The sequence below is a fragment of the Carcharodon carcharias genome, chromosome 13 (genome assembly GCF_017639515.1).
Source record: "Carcharodon carcharias isolate sCarCar2 chromosome 13, sCarCar2.pri, whole genome shotgun sequence".
Taxonomy (NCBI): Eukaryota; Metazoa; Chordata; class Chondrichthyes; order Lamniformes; family Lamnidae; genus Carcharodon; species Carcharodon carcharias.
Window position 1 is genome coordinate 101,890,636 of NC_054479.1, and position 20,766 is coordinate 101,911,401.

The 20,766-nt window shown below is 43.3% G+C and overlaps 1 protein-coding gene across 1 annotated transcript in view; it reads left to right on the forward strand.

Moving 5' to 3' along the window:
• LOC121285634 (mucin-5AC-like) overlaps positions 1-20,766 on the forward strand; it is a 216,452-nt gene that overhangs the window by 18,457 nt on the left and 177,229 nt on the right. Inside the window, exons 3-15 of the mRNA XM_041202273.1 lie at positions 2,833-2,907; positions 3,054-3,282; positions 3,753-3,870; positions 5,764-5,842; positions 6,002-6,093; positions 12,987-13,188; positions 13,377-13,502; positions 17,405-17,525; positions 17,624-17,762; positions 17,896-17,988; positions 18,075-18,147; positions 18,228-18,365; positions 19,411-19,566. Coding sequence (XP_041058207.1) covers positions 2,833-2,907; positions 3,054-3,282; positions 3,753-3,870; positions 5,764-5,842; positions 6,002-6,093; positions 12,987-13,188; positions 13,377-13,502; positions 17,405-17,525; positions 17,624-17,762; positions 17,896-17,988; positions 18,075-18,147; positions 18,228-18,365; positions 19,411-19,566 — 1,641 coding nt within the window. The remainder of the gene's footprint in view (positions 1-2,832; positions 2,908-3,053; positions 3,283-3,752; positions 3,871-5,763; positions 5,843-6,001; positions 6,094-12,986; positions 13,189-13,376; positions 13,503-17,404; positions 17,526-17,623; positions 17,763-17,895; positions 17,989-18,074; positions 18,148-18,227; positions 18,366-19,410; positions 19,567-20,766) is intronic.

A 20,766-nucleotide genomic window follows, 5' to 3' on the forward strand; every position in this document is an offset into this window, starting at 1 on the left:
TTTGAGTCTGTAAGACCCTTCTTCAGAAAGGCCCTGAAGAAGGGTCATACAGACTCGGAATGTTTCTCTCTCCACAGATGCTGCTAGACCTGCTGAGATTTTCCAGCATATTCTGTTTTTGTTTCAGATTTCCAGCATCTGCAGTATTTTGCTTTCAAGTTAATAACCAGACCTGGAGCCAAAAGAAATGATGCCAAAGCAACTGTACTCCCAAAACTATAGCACCGTGAAGCTGCCGAGAATCCTTTAAGCTCTGTACCAGTGCTCCGGTTACACTAAAACCTAACCAAGACTAGCATGCAACAGCTCCAGAGAGTAATGCAATGCATCTGAATCCAGAATTACAGGCAGGCTCAACATCTCCCAAGGAAAGCACATTTTCATTGCATATTACATTATTTAAGCATGGGCTGAATGAGCCATTAAAATTGTCCTCGAGATTAGTCTCTACCACTGTGCCCAAATGTAGGATAGGTACACATGGAGATGAGTTTTATAGTTAAGATATATAGCAAAATTAAGAGAAGAACTTCCCTCTAGTTGCTATTTTAAGCTAAATAGAAAATGGATCATTGTACACAGCAATTAGAGGAAATCATGCTCTCAAATTTTAGACTTGGTAAACAGGGTTCAATTTGTATCTTCCTTCAAGAGATATGATTAAAGTGCCATTTAAGATTAAAGAAGTGTTACAGGTTTCCTTTTTCATATTATAACAAACACATTAAAACAAAGTATCAGAATAATAAACAGTAACTTATATAACATCTTTAGCATAATAAAACATCCCAAGACACTTCACCGAGGCATTATAAAATAAAGTATGACACCAAGCCACAGAAGGAGATATTAGGGCAGATGATCATAAGCCTAGTTAAAGAGGTAGGTTTCAAGGAATATCTTAAAGGAGGAAAGTGAAGTGGAGAGACAGGGAGGGAATTCCAGGGTTTAGGGCCTAGGCAACTAACTGCACAGCCATCAGTGGCGAAGGGATTAAAATCGGGAATTAGGTGGGCGCAGATATCTCAGAGGATTGTGGGGCTGGAGGACATTACAGAGATAGGGAGATGTGAGGCCTAAGGAGGGATTTGAAAACAGGATGAACATTTTAAAATCAAGGCTTTGCTTGACTGGGAGCCAATGTAGGTAAGTGAGCACAGCAATAGGGGAACAGTGATTGTGAGTTAAAACACAGGCAGCAGAGTTTAGAATGACCTCAAGTTTACAGAGGTTAGAATGTAGGAGATCATATACAGGAGTGCATTAGAACAGTCAAGTCTAAATGTAACAAAGGCATGAATGAGGAATTCAGCAGCAGGTGAGCTGAAACAGAAGCTAAGTTGGGTGCTGTTAAGGAGGTGGAAATTGGTTGTCTTAGTGATGGCGGAATAGGTGATAAAAAGCAAATTTCAGGTCAAGTCTAAAGCCAGACTGAGAGCAGTCTGGTTCAGTCTCACAGATTTGCCAGGGAGAGGGATTCGGTTGGTAACTATGGAGCAGAGTTTGGAACAGGGACAGAAAATAATGGCTTCATTCTTCCCAGTATTTAGTTGGGGAAACATCTGCTCACCCTGTACTGGATGTCAGATAAGCAGCCTGATAATCTGGCAACAGTGGAGGATTTGAGGGAAGAGCTTGTGAGATAGATCTGGGTGTTATCAGCGTATATAGGAAAGTTAACACTATGATTTCAGATGATATCACACAGGACATCAATACAATACAAACAACCAATGCATAAGTTATACTTCACATGAAGCAAGGAAATGTGTAACTCAAAGATATTAACGGGCCAGATTTTGTGGTGGTGATGATGATGAAACTGTACTTTACCATTTGACAGCAACTTCAGGAGTTGGCAATATGTGCAGAATGATGAGAAAATCCATAAGTTCTCGTTATTGATTTCACCCTCCTCTAACGCGTGCATTGCTGAGGCACTGGAGACTGCAATCAACGGAAAACAATAGAATTGATGAGAACTTACACTTTTACCCTTGCAAAAAGTTCTACCTTTTTTCAATGAGATGTGTCTATGTTTTTGACTGTACTAGCTTCATAATTACTACTAAACACATTCACTTGGCCCTGAGAAACTAATTTTGTATTTATGGAATGTCGAATTTCTCCATAATGACAAAAAGAGTCCACATTTTTAAGGATTTCTTTTCTTGTTTAAAACATTTGTTAATCTCTTGTTTAGTTTCTATCCTCATCCATTTTTTCCTACCTGAGAAATTAAATTAAAAATGAAAGATATGTAAGCACTTCTTAGTCTGCTTTGTGTGTGAGAATGTCAGTGTGATTGGCTGCTTACCTGCTTGCTGACATCACTGCTGCTGCTGCATGCCAAGACATCCTCTTGACTTGGTTCCAGTTTAACACTACTGTCTGAAGCAGGAAAAACCCCAGTAAATCTTTGTGGGCAGCTTCTTTCAAGGTCAAAGGCCAGGAGGCCCTCAATTGGTTCACCACTGACCAGCAAATTCTGAACCATTGACTCATGTCCTATTAGCTTCAGTGAGCACTGTACAAAATCTTTAATTTTGACCAAGGCTTAAAGTCAACTAGTGTACAGTTGACAACTGTATTAAAATATATCAAACGTGAAACATTATGCTCTGCATAGAAATTCCACCTTGAGATTGTAAAGTAATGGTTCTGTTTATAATTAAAATACAAGATCCTAATCAATGTAGCCACAGTTATTTAGAGAAATTGTCATAAGCAAGGTCAGTATTGTATATAAAGGAATAGTTATTTCCTTAGGTGTCAAAAGTTTTCACGCTTCTATGTATGGACTAAATCCAATTCAAATATATTTTCTCCTAGCATTGGATGGGTCTGCTGTCACACAAAACTTTAGGTTTGCAAGGGATGTTTCAACCCCATCAGATAAAGGGCCTTGTAAGTATATCTTTGTTTCATTCCAAGATATATGAATATCCAACTACTTCGTCTCTTTAATTGTAAGACAACACTGAACATATCAGTATAATCATGTTCTTACAGCTGTTATAATGGAAGAGATTGTTTTCTTTACATTTCTTCAGCTACCTGCAGCACATGGGGACAAGGAGCAATCAGGACATATACAAATGAATTTTACTATTTTGTATCAACCTGCAATTTCATTCTGAGTCGCCAATGCCAAGACGGCACAGAAGATTTTAACGTGGAAATGCGGCGAGGCTCAAATGGCAATTTGGAACACATTTTCATGCAAATCGAAGGCACTATGATTGTTGTGGCGAATGGGACAATTCTGGTTAAAGGCACTATGTAAGTTAAGCTTATTAGTTGATTTTGTTAATAATTGCAAGACTCATCTTTAGAGAAATGACTCACCTCTGCCAGTCGCTTAACAGGGGCAAACCTGCTTCTCCTATATTCCAGCTCCCCCACTTCCCAACTCCCCTAACCCATGGTCTCTGCCCTCAACAGCCCCAGGAATTCTCCAATAACTTCAATATTTTTTCAAACAGTTCTTTTGCTGTCAGCTCCTATTTCACTTACAGCAGCCCAACATTGGAATTCCTTTGGGGAATTTAATTGAAAGAGTGGGTTTTGAATGAGGAAGATTCAAAATGTGTTATTTTTACTCCCTTTGTACTAATAGATAGATTTCATTATAAATATAGATTCAAACATTGCTAAGCACAATATTACTGTATAAACCATTAACATGATTAAATTTTAGTCAATATTTGAAGTTTCAATATTTTTTCAATTATTATTGTTTTCATTTATAGAGTTTCATTGCCCTATGATGACAAGATGATTAATATTCAACAATATGGAGTTAATGTGCGCTTTTCAAACAGGAAGCATACTATAATTCTGATTTGGAACTATCAAGATGCACTACAGGTAAGCAAGTTTGAAAAATGTATTGTTCATTCTTAATGTAGAGTCAATAGAATGATTGAAAGGGTTTTTAAGTTGACTTAGGACAGAATTTTACGCCTTGCGGGCAGACGTGTGCCCAACCCAATCAGGTGTAAAATTGCTCAAGAAGGCATCAGGCGAGTGTTCTGACGTCATCCAGTGCTCACGCGATATTTCGCTCAGCGGGCACATGCAAAAGTCAGAAGCGCACCCGCTGATGATTAAGAGGGCAATTAAGCCCATTAATGTCGCAATTGTCTCTGATTTTTGGTGGTCCGTCCAACCTTGTGGTTGATGATGAAACCTTGAGGTTTCATGAAAAATGCAAAGTCAGCCTGGCTGATTTGCCCATCTGACACCCATAGGGTTGAGTGGAGCATGAAAAACCGGAGACAATTGCGCCATTAATGGGCTTAATTGTCCTCTTCATTGTCGGCGGGCACAATCCTGACTTTTGCACGAGCCTGCCGAGTGAAGTACCACGTGAGCGCGGGAAGCTCGCCTGGTGTCTTCTCACGCGATTTTACACCCGATTGGGCAGGGCACATGCCCACCCGCCTGCGGGATGTAAAATTCTGCCCCCCATCCAAGGGCAGGATGAGGTTCCCGTTATTAAATTTTTAAAAAATCTGCGGACAGCATTTTTATCAATATGTTCAGGTGACTGATTGTGATGCTTGAGCATTATTTTCCCGATTTTCAAAACTTTATTTAGTGGTGTACGGGCCTACAGCTTCCAGAGGCTGCTCTCAGCCTACAGGGAGCTCTCTTTCTGCGCTCACCCACGCCTGCGGAAATGTCATCGCCCACCCTCCTCCTGCCCCCACCCCAGCATGCTGTGCTTTTCAGCACGTGCTTCACACTGGCTAGCTGATTAGCGGCCAGCCAGCATGAAATCGCGACCGACTGCAATGGCGGTCCGTTTCCCAACCGCTCCTGGGCCAGCCAACCGCACCCACCCACTGAGCTGAAAATTCAAGCCTTAAATTCCTCTCTATGGGCAGAATTTTGTCCTTGATAGGTATGCGGGCCCCACTGGCTCGGCGGCGGGTGGACAGCCAACCCCCACCACCAAAATGGGGCCTGCCGCCATTTTGACTGGGCGGGCTAATTAAGGCCCGCCCAGCGGCCTGCCCGACTGGAAGCACTATGCCCCTGCTGTGCAGGGCGTGGGGAGGGAATCCCCATCTATCAAAGTGAGCTCTTTCGCGCATGCGCACTGCTCCCTGAGACTAAGTGCTGTCTCAGGGAGTTTACTGATGGTCCAAAAAACTTTAAAAATAGAAAAATTAAAACATTATTAACATGTCCCCCTCATGCAACAATGTCACAGGAGATGGGACATGTAAATAAATATCACATAAAATGTATTACAGTTCTTAAAAACAGACATGAAACCTCATCCCACCAGTGGATGAGGTTTCATGTATTATCAGGAGCCTGCTGGGGCTCCTGGCCTGCCCACCAGCCTTAAGGTTGGCCGGGCAAGGTCTTTAACAAGGTTCATTAGCCTGTCAATGGCCTCAATTGGCCATTGACAGGTCGGCGGGCAGACAGCTGATTTTGCTGTCCACGCGCCTTCCTAAAAATTTAAAAGGACCAGTTCCTCCCAATGTCATCCCACGTCATTTTCCCGATGGCGAGCGGGCCCCACCCCCAAATCACCGACGGGAAAATTCAGGCCTATGTTTAATGTCACTGACACACAGTGAAGAGAGGCAATTTCCTATTGAGTTATAATGATTCACCTCCTTGAAAGAAAGGCTTTTATTTTCTAATAGTATGCTCGTTTGATGTAATGGAAATAAATTTGTCAAACCATGTGAAGATTTCCACCTGTTATTTTTATGTTTAAAATGTCTGTCTCATTTTCAGATAACAGTTGATGCTCAATATCAAGGGAAACTATGTGGGCTTTGTGGAGCTTTTGATGGAAGTTTCCCAACAACCTATGGTAAAAAAATAAATAAATACACTTTGTTCTACTCTATAAAATAAATCTTAATCTTATTTAAGATTCTGTCCAGCTCTACCATGTTTCAAGATTCCTAAAAATATTTTAAATCATTGAATTGAGAAGAAATTAAGTTCACTTTCTATTTGGACTTTGTAGATGTTGCTTATACCCGCCTCCACAACCTGGGTTTTGAGTATGGTTCCTGCAACACCACATTCCCTGAAGAAACTAGTTGTCCATCAGCTAATGTAAGTCATACAGTACCAGAGAATGCTTCAGGAGTGTCACAATTCCTGAATAAAATAACATACAAATGTGAATGGAATAAGAATGAGCAGTCAGGTTAAATCTGTATTTTCTTTTATTTGGATCACAGGTGTCACAAAGCATTTATAGCCCATCCCCACTTTGAAGCTGATGGTGGAGCTACTTCTGGTAATTTATTTTATAACCAAGTGACTTGCTAAACTACTTCAGGCTCCGTTCCCTGAAGGATTTTAGAGAAGCAGCTGGGCTTTTGGAAAATCTATAAATTGTTGAAAGTAGCTCCACAACAAGCTTCTTGATGGTGGGTAGGGCAGGGAGAAGACAGCGATTCGGGATGGGCAATAAATCTAGCTGTTATAGCATCCACTGTGGCTGTTGTCTTAGGAAAATCAGATGGTAAATGTTGACATAGAAATTTACCGTGTTATATGTTGGCACAAAATTGTGACAACAGGAAATAAGGTTTCCAAAAAGCAAGTGTCTGCCTGTACACAAGAATATATAGTTATGCTACAATTTTTTTTTGTTGCACCATTTGTTATATACTGGAAACTCATTTCTGATGGTCATACATGTGTAGAAATTACCATTGTGTTATCTTCTTAATTGCAAATATTTGTTTTATCATTTTGTAATAGTATTGGCAATAGTCTCACTCACAACCTTCAGTAAAATTGTCAGATACCTTGACAACATTTAATGGTTGTCTATCACCTGTCTCTTAATATGCAAATACACTCTAATTTTGGTTTCTAATAGTAAAATCTTACAGCATTTTATTCAAAAAGTGATTAACATTCATTTTGACGTGAGATATGGATTATTTTATAAATTATATTTCATTTTGGTGTTTTTGTGTATTGTAATGTGACATCTCCTTGAAGTATAACACATTACTGTTCTTCATATGGAAGAAAGTATCATTTAAAAGCTGCACAGGGAACCATACCTTAAGAAGAGTTTAAAATGTGTTTGCTTTGTCAGTCCCCTAAAGTAGTGCATGATGCTTTCTCCCCATTGTGTGATTCCTTCTTTCCAGTTTCATTTACTGTATAGCAAAGTCAATTTTCGGCAAATTTCTAACTCCAGTATTTCTAAGGCTTGCTTTGATTCTGACTGACAAGTTCAGATAAATCCACTGTGTAGCCACTTAAGAATTCCTAGCTGGCCAGGGGTAGCATTGAGCATCCTATAATGTGAAGTACAAATTGATCTTACAAACTCCAAACTGCAGTTTTACATGCATCAGCTCTATTGCCATAAGACAGCTTATTGCCATTCAAATCTCTACAATTGTCATCTTTTGAATTGCCATTAATTTCTGTTGAATTATACAATATCAAACTTTACCTATAGTCACGGTAATATTATTGCCAGATCTTTTGCACTCTTATCCATTAACACCAAATTCCATTAAGCTGATGCAGATATTATGCACATGCTAAGTAACCAAGGTTCATTGCTTAAATACACAGCTTTTTGCAGCACTCAGACTCTGGGCGGAATTATCCTAGATTTGCACTAAATCAGATGACGAGCCTCTGGAGTCAGTCATGCCACAGTTGCTGGAGTTGCAAAGCATGTTTTACTCGCCGGCCACAATGGAGGCTTTTCACGTAGTATCATCCCAAGCCTACCGCATTAACTATGCATTCCTGGGAAACACATCGTTTCCTTGGCAGGTAGGCTGTCAATCGCCCACCAAGCCATCAGCTCGCCGCTTCACCATGCCCGGCGCCATAGTTAAAGTCCAGCTACGTGCACACATCTCAGTGGTTCCAGCCTAGGACTACTGTAGGGGAGATTTCCACAGAAGGCAAAATAACTGCAGCCCCCAGGTTTAATGACACATCACTGGAATGCCATTTGGATATCGTGGAGGCCTGCTGTGATGTCCTCTACCCCTGCTCTGGCTGCACGATGGGCAGCAACATAACCAACCAGGCTTGGGAGGCAGTGCCAGTGGTGGTCAGCGCTAATGCCCTTCAAGAGGATAACCACCCAGTTCCACAAGAGGAGAGTGACCTCCTACATTCTGCCAGGGTAAGTCCCTCTTCTCATCACTCTCAGCTCACACACTCACAAACCCATCACACATCCACAGGGCCCTCACTCACTGCTGGTTCAAGGGGCGTCACCGTTCATTCTCTCACACTCACCATCATTATCCTCATCCCATCCTTGGGACCACTGACCACCCACACAGGCCAGGCATGCTTTACATTTGGCCTGGCAGACATCCTGCTTTGACTCTCTCCACCTCTATTCACGCAGGACAAGATGGCACACAACAAGAGGAAGAGGTCACAGACCGGTGGAGGAATGCCTGAAATCACATTCCTCACAGACTTTGAAAACAGAGCCATCCAGCTGGCCAGCGAGGATCTGGACCAGTCCTGTGCTGACGGTGAGGTCGGCGTTGCTCTACCAAGTGACGATCCAGCAGTGCAACATCCATCAGACAACCATGCTGTGACTGATGTATCCTGTTTCACTGGGCACTGCCATGCACTAATTACCTCTCCTTGCTCTCATAGGCATATCTGGGAAACAGCTGACGGAGTCCACACTTATATCCTTTTGGTTATCAGGTTCGCTTTGTCTGCCGAACGCTAGCTGTGCCCTTGATATTAACACATTAGTTGGTGCTTGAAACAAATAGGCAGAAACACCGGTTAACTGAACAAACACCGGTAGTTTATTGGAATTAAGAACAGAGGACTAACACCAACTCCATAATTCCTGTTACCAAAGTAGCTCGTGCTCTGTAGTGATTGGTCAATACAGTCACATGGTCAACTAACAACATTCTCTTAAAGGTACTGAGCACTCCACTTTACCACAACGACCTAGGTCCTCCAATCAAGCCCCAAAGAAACCTATGAAGAGGAATCTGGAGGCACCCTCCTTGAAGTCCCATTACAGCGCTCACCCACACCCTCCACCAGCATTGAGGCACACACCTTGGTGGGACTTAGCTTTATAACAGCCTCGGGAGCACAACCTGGTGAACACATCACACTGTCTGATCCACTGCAGGCGGCGGCAGGGACTTTCCAGGTCCTCGGCACTCGGAGGACTGCTGGAGGCCATAAATTTGCTAAGTCTGAGTTAGATGATGAACCTCTGGACTCAGTCATGTCACAGTTGCTGGAGCTGCAAAGGCAAGCTAGAGAACATCAGGAAGGGATGTCTGCTGTACTCCTCAGATTGCAAGGCATGATGGAGGAATCCATCCGTCTTCAGACTAAGGTGATAGCACTGGCATTGCAACACACTGAGGTCAACACTGGCAGGACAGCGGCCGCCATGGAGACCTTGATCCAGGATGTCATTCCTGCACTGCTGCACCGGCTCAACTCCATCACTGATGCCATAGTTGTCCTCCAACAGTGTGTACATGACAGGAGTGCGAGGCAGCTCGATCCCACTCTGGTTATCCCTCGCCTCTTGGAGTCAGCCAGGTGCCTTTGTGCACCCATAGGGAGGAGGATCCATAGGTGCACATTCCGGGTCCATCCATCCAGGTGACTCTGGAAGTGTACAGCCCATCTGAGTCCCCTCTTCCTGCAGCCTCAGCAGCTCCTGCTTCACAGGCTAAGGAGGGTGCCACTGCCACACTGCCATGAAAGCAGGCTGGGGCCCTCCAAGTCTCGGCCCTCCAGAGGACACCCACCAAGATCATCGCAGACAGGGTATCACAGTCAGCAGGCTGCCTCCACCTCTGCAATGGATGTCCGGGGAGCAACAAGATGTAGCGACAGGGTTAGGAAAGTTGTTGCAGCCTGTGCATGGGTGTTAATTACTTGTACGTACTGTTCACTATTGTCAATAAACTCCCAAGAATGTCTCCCTGCCTATGGCTCCTTGTTCTGACGAGCAGTTTCCTTGTCACTCAGATGTGAAACCTTTCTGCACAAGATAAAGGCAGGTGTCTCAGTCCAGGTCTCTTCCCTGTGCTCTGTGCAGCCTTCAGACCAAAGCGATGGTCCAGCCTCACACTCCCTGGAGACATTACTGATGCCTGCACCTCAGCGGTGCTGGTCATTGCTGCCAGAATGTTGTGGGCAGGCGCCACAGAGTTTGCTCATTCTCTCTGTGGCACTCAGCACCTTTTAAGGTGGGTCTGGGCCCTGTCTCTTTAGTACCTGTGACCACTGATGCTGTGCTCCTGAAGGGTTCAGTTGCTGAAGACGGACAAAGCATCAGCTGCTTTTAAAGTTTCGCGGCTGCATCTCTATGATATGTCCCTGATCACAGAGTGCAAGCAAGCTCCTCCTGCAAGTAAGCAATTATTAGGGCTTCCACTGCGTCTCCATAGGAGCATTCTCACATAGGGTATTTGCGCCGCCTTAAGCCAGACAGGAGTCAAACATTCACAGATGCAACGTGAGGATCGATGGGGTCTTCTCACTGCATGTCGACATCATCCTCCACAAACCTAGCGGCTATGAGGGCCTCCTGAGCGCGCCGACCTCATGTGGCCAACGTGAGGGCCTCAGCTGTGTCATCTTCGCCTTCGAGGACCTCTTCACCCTCATCTCCATTGGTGTTCTCCTCATCGGAGGAGATCTGCAGCTCCCTCTCAGCCAGCTCCTCTCCCCGTTGCAGTGCCAGGTTGTAAAGGGCGCGGCCGACGATGATGATACATGTCACCCTCTGTGGACTGCATTGCAGGGCTCCACCAGACCGGTCCAGGCACTGAAACCTCACCTTCAGCATCCTGAAGGTCTGCTCCACCAAGTTGCGAGCTGCAGCATGAGTCTCATTATACCATCGCTCTGCTGCTGTCTGAGGCCACCACATGGGTGTCATCAGCCATGTCCCCTCTGGGTAGCCCTTGTCCTCTTGGAGCCATCCCTACAGCTTCTGTGCATCCTGGAAGACTTCAGAGATCTGTGACTGACTGAGAATGTAGGAGCTGCGCACAATCCCTGGAAACTGTGCTCACACCTGCAGGATGAATTTTTGGTGATCGCACACCAGCTGCACATTCAGCGAATGGAATCCCTTGCAGTTGATGTAGTCCACCATGTGTTGCGATGGAGATCTGAGCACCACCTGAGTGCAGTCAATCGCACCCTGCACCTGTGGGAAACCTGAGATCTGGGTGAATCCAATCGGTTTTGCATCCTGGCTGTCCCGGTCCCAGGCGAAATGCACAAAGTTGTGTGCCCTCGTGAAGATGGCATCCGTGATATCAAGGATGCATTTGTGGGTGGTGGCTTGAGAGATCCCACAGAGGTCACCTGTGGAGCCCTGAAAGGAGCCACTGGCGTAGAAATTGAGCACCACCATCACTTCCACAGCCACTGGCAGTGGATGCCCTCCATGTCTCTGTGGCGCCAAATCCTGCAGCAGGTGGCAAGTGTGACCAACCAGTTCCCTAGACTCTGCAGTCTTCGGCAACACTGGTTCTCGGTCATCTGTAAGAATGAAAAGCGGTGTCTATAGACCCTGGGTCTAGCTAGGCACCGACCAGCGACAGCTCACTGTGGCTCTTCAGCAGCATGTGCAGAAGCCCCAGCCACCCCTTATTCCTAAGGGTGCTCCTCCTCCCTCTGCACAGCCAGGCACCTCAGTCACTTTCTTCTCCATTGTCTCCACTCTCTGTAAGCCACAAGACGTACAGCTAGTTCACCAGGCTCCATGATCCTGATGTGCTCCTCCTGTAGAATGAAAGAGAGAGATGCGTGGGTTAGCATGGGTGTACTAAGAACCTGCCTTGGTTAAGCCTGAAGGACCCTTAACGATTCCCGGAGAATGCTGGCCACCACTTGGATGGCCAAAGATTAGTGCGCTGCATGGCTGCCCGAAACCCCACCCATTTCTGCCCCACTTCACCCGACCAATTGGCAGCAGCTTTGCCCATTGGACTGCACGCTGTGCTCTCAGCTCAGGCGCAGGTGTTCTCCTAACCTGCGCTGCAAGGCTGCACTGTTGTGCCTGAACTGTCTCAGCTGCAGAAGAATGGTCACCATACTAGGTTTGCCTGATGCATGGCTGCTTCCCTCGCTACCATCACCCCCCCACCCCGCACGTGCTTGAGTGCTACTTCAACCGCAGAGCAGGCCTTGCACCCCACCTCCTCAACAAGCCTCAAATGCAGGACAGCCCTTCTCCCGCTCCAAGTCACCTCAACTGCAGAGCGTCCCTGGCTGCCCCCGCCACCCCACCCATAAAGTAGCCTCAACCACAGACCAGCCCTTGCCCCAACCCCAAAGCACCTCAACCTTGAAGTCCAACAGGTGACTTGGGTGACTGCTCTGCAATGTTACTGTGTATTCACCTCCAAGTTCCGCTCAAAGTGCAGACCGCCAAATGCACACCTTTTATAAGCTGTTATGAAACACGTCGGTGTGCAATCATGTTGACAAGGGCAGGCAATCCAGCGGGACGGGGGGTTGGCGGGGTGCGGTGGGGGGGGATAAGTCTGGCAGGCTGACCTTATAATGATATACTGATGTATTACAACGAGGTCCCCAATGCCCTGAAGCCCGATGGCGGGAAGTGTGGCCCGCCGTTGGCAGGCAGAGCCGACGATTGCAAACTGGCTTCATGAAGCCGTGAAACCGATTTTTGGCCTTCTCGCCAAATTGTTTGCTCACACCACCAAACACGCCCATCGCCAGCAGGCAGGGAAAATCCCGGCCCCTGTGAAGCAGCGGCTGATGTCTTAACGCTAATCAATGATCACCTTCCCAACAGAAAAACATTGCTAATTTGTTCCTCCAATCTATTTCCGCAATCGAAGATGGGTTTTAGCAAAATCACCTCTGATCTCAATTTGTTTACTGCAGCCCCAAATGCTGATTTTGGGAACTCTATTCATTTAATTATATTTCTGACTCTTGTTTTATTTTTATACATTCAGGTCTGCTCAGAACTATCAAACGTTTTCCCGTCGTGTGCTAACACAGCTATTCAAGCTAAGTACTTGGAGATGTGTCAGAAAGATGTTTGCGCTTGTAAAGAAGCCAGGCAATGTAGTTGTGCGACTTTTGTTGCAATGTCACATCAGTGTGTACATTCTGATTCTTCATTGTGGAAAGCATGGAGGGAATCCACAGGGTGTGGTAAGTTATCTGTGTAGGGTCAGTAAGAAATTAAACCAAACTCTTTTAAAAATTAACAGAAGTGCCACAATTATTTTGATCATAGCCTGAATAAACAGACAAATAAGATTATTTTTCGCAAACTTTCGTGAGCTGTTGAACAGCAGTATGTAGGTCAAAAGGTAAAATCAACACCTTTTCCTTTTCAGATCCACACAACTGTCCTGGGAATCGGATTTACATGGAATGTGGTCCTGTCTGCATGCCAACCTGTACCGACCCAAAACCTCAGCAACAGTGTGATCAGTGTGTAAATACCTGTGGTTGCCCAGAAGGTAGTTTTATGGAATAGTTATTGACAGTTCAACTTTATTTTGGAATACATTTTACCTAATGTGGTTCGATGGTTGCCCCAGTGTGAGTCTGGAAACTGAAAATCCTTTTAAACTGTTTGGCTAGAATGAAAGTGTACATTCAACAAAAAGGGCGGCAATAGGTAAAGGTCAAATCCATCTTCCATTTGTTCCTTGACATCCATGAGTTTGTTTCTCATTTCTCTTTTTGAAAGATTTGTTGAAGCAAACACACATCCATTGTTCAACATGGCTGTCCTGTGATCAAGTGCAGCAAAGAGATTTCCTTTAAAAGAAACTTTGAAAGGACTGAATCAAGTTTGTAGCAGGCAATTTTCAGATCATTTGCACTGTTTTTAAGGTGAAGCAATGTGCTTCCCCTTTAAGAACATTTTATTCTTGTGTAATGTTATAACTAAAAATAATCAGGTGTCAAATTCCAGGTAGCTAGCATTAGATATTGTGGAAATGGAACAAAGTATTTTTGGAATATAAACAGACAGTGCTGGAGATATGGTGTGGCAGTTTTTGCAGGGGTGGGGGGAGAAACAGAGTTAGCGTTTCGAGTTGAATATGACTCTTCTTCAAAGCAGAAGGGAGGTAGAAATTTGATGAGTTTTATGCCATCAAAAGGAGGAAGTGGGAGGAAGAATAAAGGGGAAGGTCTGGGATAGGGTAGAAGGCAGGAGAGGTTAAATTCCAAAGGTGCTATGAACAACAGGCAAAGGAACTGATAATGGTTATAGTAAAGAAACAAAGTATTTGTCTAGGGTGAATGTAAATGCCAGAATAATGAACAGCTCTATCAGAAAGCAAAAACATGAAAAACCAGATCAAGCCAGCACATGGTAAAATAAAAAGCAGAATCAAACTGGGACAAAAATCATGAAACTGTTGAACTCAATGTTGAGTCCAGAAGATTGTAAAGTGCCAAACTGGAAGATGAGGTGCTGATTCTTAAGCTTGCTTTTAGCTTCCCTGGAACTCTGCAGCCGGCCAAGGACAGAGGCGTGAGCATGAGGGAAAAGTGGTGAATTAAAATGGCAAGCAATCAGAAGTTTGAGGTCACGCTTGCCGACTCAGCTGAAGTATTCTGTAAAGCAATCACCCCATCTGTATTTGACCTCCACAGTTTAAGGGACACCGCATTGTGAGCAGCAAATGCAGTATCCTAAATTGAAAGAATTACAAGTAAATCATTGCTTCACTTAGAACGGTGAGGAGCGAGACTCATGACATGGATGGAGGATGTGAAGTGGGTTGGTGGGGAGGTGGGGGTGGGGGTGTGGGGGGGTGGGGGGGTGGTGAGTGGTGTGGGGTGTGGTGTCGGGGGTGTGTGGGGTGAGGGCTAGAAAGCCTTATATTGAATAAAGCAACTGGGACAGAGTCCCAGAAAACTGAAGTGGGCTTTTTAAACCCCTTCCACTGAGTGGAAATCACACTTTTCCAGGTACTTTTTCCCCAAGGCAGGCACACCAAACCGGGAAATTTCCTAACCCCAACTACCTACCTCTAACATGAAAATCCAGCCCTTAATCCCTCCCAGCCTCTACCCTATCCCAAACCTCCTCTTTACTCTTCATTCTGGTCCCCAATATGAACAGCATTAAACCCATCATTTTTCTACCTCCAGATAAAAGCAAAAAACTGCAGATGCTGGAAATCCAAAACAAAAACAAAAATACCTGGAAAAACTCAGCAGGTCTGACAGCATCTGCGGAGAGGAACACAGTTAACGTTTCGAGTCCGTCCCATTCTCTCAATTTCTTTGCCTCCGTTGCATCTGTTCTGATGATGCCACTTTCAAAAATAGTTCCTCTGACATGTCTTCCTCCTTCCTTAACCGAGGTTTTCCACCCACGGTGGTTGACAGGGCCCTCAACCGTGTCCGGCCCATCTCCCGCGCATCTGCCCTCACACCTTCCTCTCCTTCCCAGAACCATGATAGGGTCCCCCTCCTCCTCACTTATCACCCCACCAGCCTCCACGTTCAAAGGATCATCCTCCACCATTTCCGCCAAATCCAGCATGATGCCACCACCAAACACATCTTCCCTTCACCCTCCCCGGTGGCATTCCGCAGGTATCATTCCCTCCGGGACACCCTGGTCCACTCCTCCATCACCCCCTACACTTCAACCTCATCCCACTGCACCTTCCCATGCAACCACAAAAGGTGCAACACTTGCCCCTTTACTTCCCCTCTCCTCACCGTCCAAAGGCCCAAACACTCCTTTCAAGTGAAGCAGCATTTCACTTGCACTTCCCTCAATTTAGTCTACTGTATTCATTGCTCTCAATGCGATTTCCTCTACATTGGAGAGACCAAATGCAGACTGGGTGACTGCTTTGCAGAACACCTTCAGTCTGTCCACAAGTATTACCCAGACCTCCCTGTTGCTTGCCATTTCAACACTCCACCCTGCTCTCATGCCCACATGTCCATCCTTGGCCTGCTGCATTAGTCCAGTGAAGCTCAACGCAAACTGGAGGAACAGCACCTCATCTTCCGACTAAGCACTTTACAGCCTTCTGGACTGAATATTGAGTTCAACAATTTTAGATCATGAACTCTCTCCTCCATCCCCACCCCCTTTCCGATCCCCCTTTTTCCCAATAATCTATATAGATTTTTCTTTTCCCACCTATTTCCATTATTTTTAAATGTATTTCCATCTGTTGTTTTATCTTTGCCTTTTAGCCTATTTCGATCCCTTCCCCCCACCCCACCCCCACTAGGGCTATCTGTACCTTTATTATCACATTCCTTAGATAATATCACCAGCTTCAACATCTCTTTGTCCTTTTGTCTATGACATCTTTTGGTTATCTCCACCTATCATTGGCCCTCTATCCAGCTCTACCTGTCCACCGCCCCCCCAACCCTTAAACCAGCTTATATTTCACCCTCTTTTCTATTTTTCCTTAGTTTTATTGAAGAGTCATACGGACTCGAAACGTTAACTGTGTTCCTCTTCACAGATGCTGTCAGACAGGCAGCTGACCCAATTCCAGCAGTTTCACTGCTTGCTGAGTTAGGTTAAAATTACTCCCCTTAAGTGTAGCTTCAATAACAAAACACAAAATACTGAACATTCACCTTTCCCAACAGGGTTGATATTAGTGACAAAAATTCATAGATTGAGGGTGAAGCTGGATAGACAGCTAGTGATAGGTGGGGACAAAGGAAAGGTTGACAAAGATGTCATGAACTAAAGGACAAAGGGAGTGTTAGTAGTCATGATAAGGGCTAAAAAAGGTGCTGATAGAGGCGTAAAGGTAAGAAATCAGAATATGATAATAGCAGAACGAGGGTAGCATTGTGTGAAAGAACATTATGGAACAAGTAACAGATGGCCCTGTAAGGGTGGGATGAGGTGGGGGAGGGAGCGGTGATGGGGATAAAAGGGTAGAAAATGGGATAGAAGGGGGATAAAACCATTGATAAATTAATAAAAATAAAATAAAAAATAAGTGGGATAAAAAAATAAAAATGAATTTAGATAAAAGGGGATTAAAAAAGCATTCCGTTTTCTTAACTTTATGCCTCCATCAGCACCTTTTTAGGCCTTACCATGACCACTAACACTCCCTTTGTCCTTTAGTTCATGATATCTTTGTCAATCTCTCCTTTGTCCCCACCTATCGCTAGCTGTCTATCCAGCTTCACCTGCACTACTTCCCTTAAACAGTATAAATTTCATCACATTTCCACTTGTCTTCAGCTCTGAAGAAGGGTCATATGGACTCGAAACATTAACTATATTTCTCTCTCCACGGATGCTGTTAGACATGCTGAGTTTTTCCAGCATTTTCTGTTTTTGTTTCAGATTTCCAGCATCTGCAGTATTTTGTTTTTAACCACTTATTTTGTTCACTTTCAGGCACTGTCCTTGATAATTTAAGAGGCGGTGACAGATGCATCCGCCAAATGGAATGTCCTTGTGAATATGGTCGAGCAGTATATAACTCTGGGCAAATGAGAAACACTTTCTGCCAATCATGGTAATGATACTCGTTCAAATATGACACATATCAATAACTTAACGCAAAAACCTTTCAACAAAAATACCTTGCTATAAATTATTTCATTATACTTTTAGCATCTGCCGAAGTGGAATTTGGGAGTGCACTGATCTTAACTGCCCTAAAATATGTAAGATTGAAGAAGGATCTCATATCACAACATTTGATGGCACTTATTATAATCTGATCGGTGACTGCTCATTCTATGCAATCATTGTACGTGAGCTTTCTCTGATCAACTGTTTTTAATTGTTGTTATTTAGTTTTTCAAAGAAACCTTTTGCTTTAATATCATACCCCTTGCTTGTCAAAAACATTTCTGTGTTTTGCAATTTTTAATTTTTCACAGACAAAAGACTTGTCAGTAAAAATTGAAATGCATCCATGTCAAGCTGCATACAAACAAATATGTTTACAGCAAGTTACATACACAAAGTTTCAGGTAAGATTTTTCAACATTATTAATTTATTCACTTTTTGTTTTTATTTCCTGAATGTTATAACGTGATTTTTTTTTCTCCATTTTAGGATACCTACGTATTCAATAATGATGGCACAGTTAACTATAATGGAAACATAATGGGAATTCCTCTTATAAATGGTAAAGTAATTTTCAATCAATCGATCTTCCCAGCATCAAACAATGGTTAAAATGAAGTTAACCTGCCTTTTTTTGTACAGGTGATATAATAATATTTCAACAGTCTTCAATATTCCTTCAAGTATCAACAGCATCTGGGCTGAAAATGCAAATACAGATATCGCCCATCATGCAGCTTTACATTTCACTGCCAAGAAGCGCCCAGGGTAGCACAAAAGGTACAACTAACAGCTTGCTTCTGTGAAAACAGCAATTATTGCATTGATGGCTCAATCAGTCCATTAAACTTCCATTTCTTTTTCTAAAGAAATTGGGGGAAAAAGTGCTCTGGACTGTTTTTGAATCCCCTAGATGATTTTTTTTTTGCCATATACAACTGCAAGAGGTATTGCACCAATCCTATCCTTCAGTTAAAGAGTTCATCAACATCCCTCATTTCCTGCATTTATTAGTTTGTTTCCTTGTCCTTGTGTACAGGCTAAAGAAAGGGGATTAATGGAACCAATGAATAAGATTACTAAAGTAACCATGCTGTACCCATGTGATAAGTCTGGTTGTTGTCTGATACAATAACCCAGGCTATAAGAAAATACATTTGATTTTTTTCATCTGTGGTATTGGCCATTGAAATTCTGAAGTTAAATACATATTAAATTTAATGTTTACTAGAAAAAATATCTTCAAAGTTCATATTGCACATCCTTGCAGCTGCACCTTTAAAAGCAGTTTTCATGTTGAGTTGATTTCCTTCTAGCTGATACAGGCATTCAGCAGAAAATTCATTGACTGTGCACATCAGTAGCACTCTTCACATCCATAGGCTAATCACTTTTGTAGAACTTCTACGAGATCCACATTAAACCGTCTGTTAGAATAAGACTTGGAATTATTCCCACAATTTCCTCATGTTGACAATGACATAAGATAAATTGTGAACTAGACTGATCTCACAGGGGTCAGAGGTATGTTAACCTAGCCCACCTGTTGGGAAAACAATTTGATCAGATAGAAGCTGGTTTCACATTCTGCCCAAGTGTATACTCCAATGACTTCACTGGAGAATAAAGCTGGCATTGCCCTGATCTTATCAATTTCCCAACTGGCAGGTTAGGTTAAAATTGCCTGTTGAGAGAAAACAAATACGTTCTTCTGTAACACTTCAAAGAACTGTTGAGATCAGCTCAATTTTATTCATCCATCAGAACAGGTTACATATGACCATAACTGCTGTCTTGTGATGACCTGTGCTGTTCTTTCCCCTAGGTTTATGTGGCACCTTCAGTGACAACGCAGATGATGACTTTTTATCTGCAGAGGGCATCGTGGAGCTAACATATATTGCTTTTTCTAACTCCTGGAGAGAAAACGGTGCATGTCCTTTGCCAGAAGTGAATCCTACTTGTGTTAGATCAGAAAATGGTAATTTTGAATAGAATCTTCCTCAGGATGGTCAAAATAGCTTTTCTTTCCTCATTCCTCATCCGGCCAGAGTTCACTATTAGCAGCCACTCTCATCCTTCCCAACCACGCCCCACTTCCCAAACATACACACACCCCCGCCCCACCACCTCCCCACCACCCAGAAACACACAATACCCACCACCCACTACCTGCATTATTAGACAACAAAGATTGATCTGGTCACTTTTATGTAAATCTTTACAATTAGAGCTTTGGATTGGCTCCAATCATCAAAATAGAAGCCAAGAGGCTTAAAGATAAATGATAGTTGAAAATTCAGAGTTTAAGAATACATTGCTAGGGTAAAGTAGAGTATGTTAGTTAGAAAAAAATATTCATATAAAAGACATTGCGAGAATAGGGTTGAGGAGAGAATTGGAGGTAAAAGGAATGTGATGGAAGTAGAGCTATTGTTCTGTGTCAAGTAGAGGAAATAGACTTATAAATATGGCTTTGAAATAACTATAACTAAGATGTAAGTTGTCGTCTTTAGTAACTACTAGAAGGAGGGTGGAGGTCAGCTTTCTATAAACTGGAGACAGGTTCCATGATCAGGTTGGATAAAATGCAAAAGCGTTCTCCTGAATTATATATGGTCAAAACGAATATCAAACATGCCTCATCAACTGATGTTATTGTAAAGGATGTACCTTTGTGTTCCTGAACCATGTTGTTTGAAGGCTGTTTATTTCAGGGGCTTGTTTTTCTGTGAATATATTTTATTCTCTTTCCCAGAGATCTTTATTTCAGGCTTCAGTTTCTGGTACTTGGATTACACTCAAAGGATTGGTATAATAACAGGGCAAATCTATTAAAACTTTCTGTCAAAACTCTGGGCAGATTATTAGATTGTGCAAGAAACATTTTCTGAAAAAGGTATTTTCAATTCTTGCAGATTGATCTAGATTTATTCATTTTTCTAAGTACCTTTCACTATCTGTAATTTCGAGAAGGCAGATTGAAGAACACGAGGGAGATGAGGCCAAATAAAACCATTAAAAAATGTTATTTTTTAACCTGCATCATGCGAGTGAACAGAATATTCTATTCAATTCAATTAAATTCAATCTAATTCTCAATACTTCTTGTAACATCACAAATAATGTATAAAGTAGCCCCAGCCCCTGATACAGGCCTAGTTTACATCAGTATCTGTTG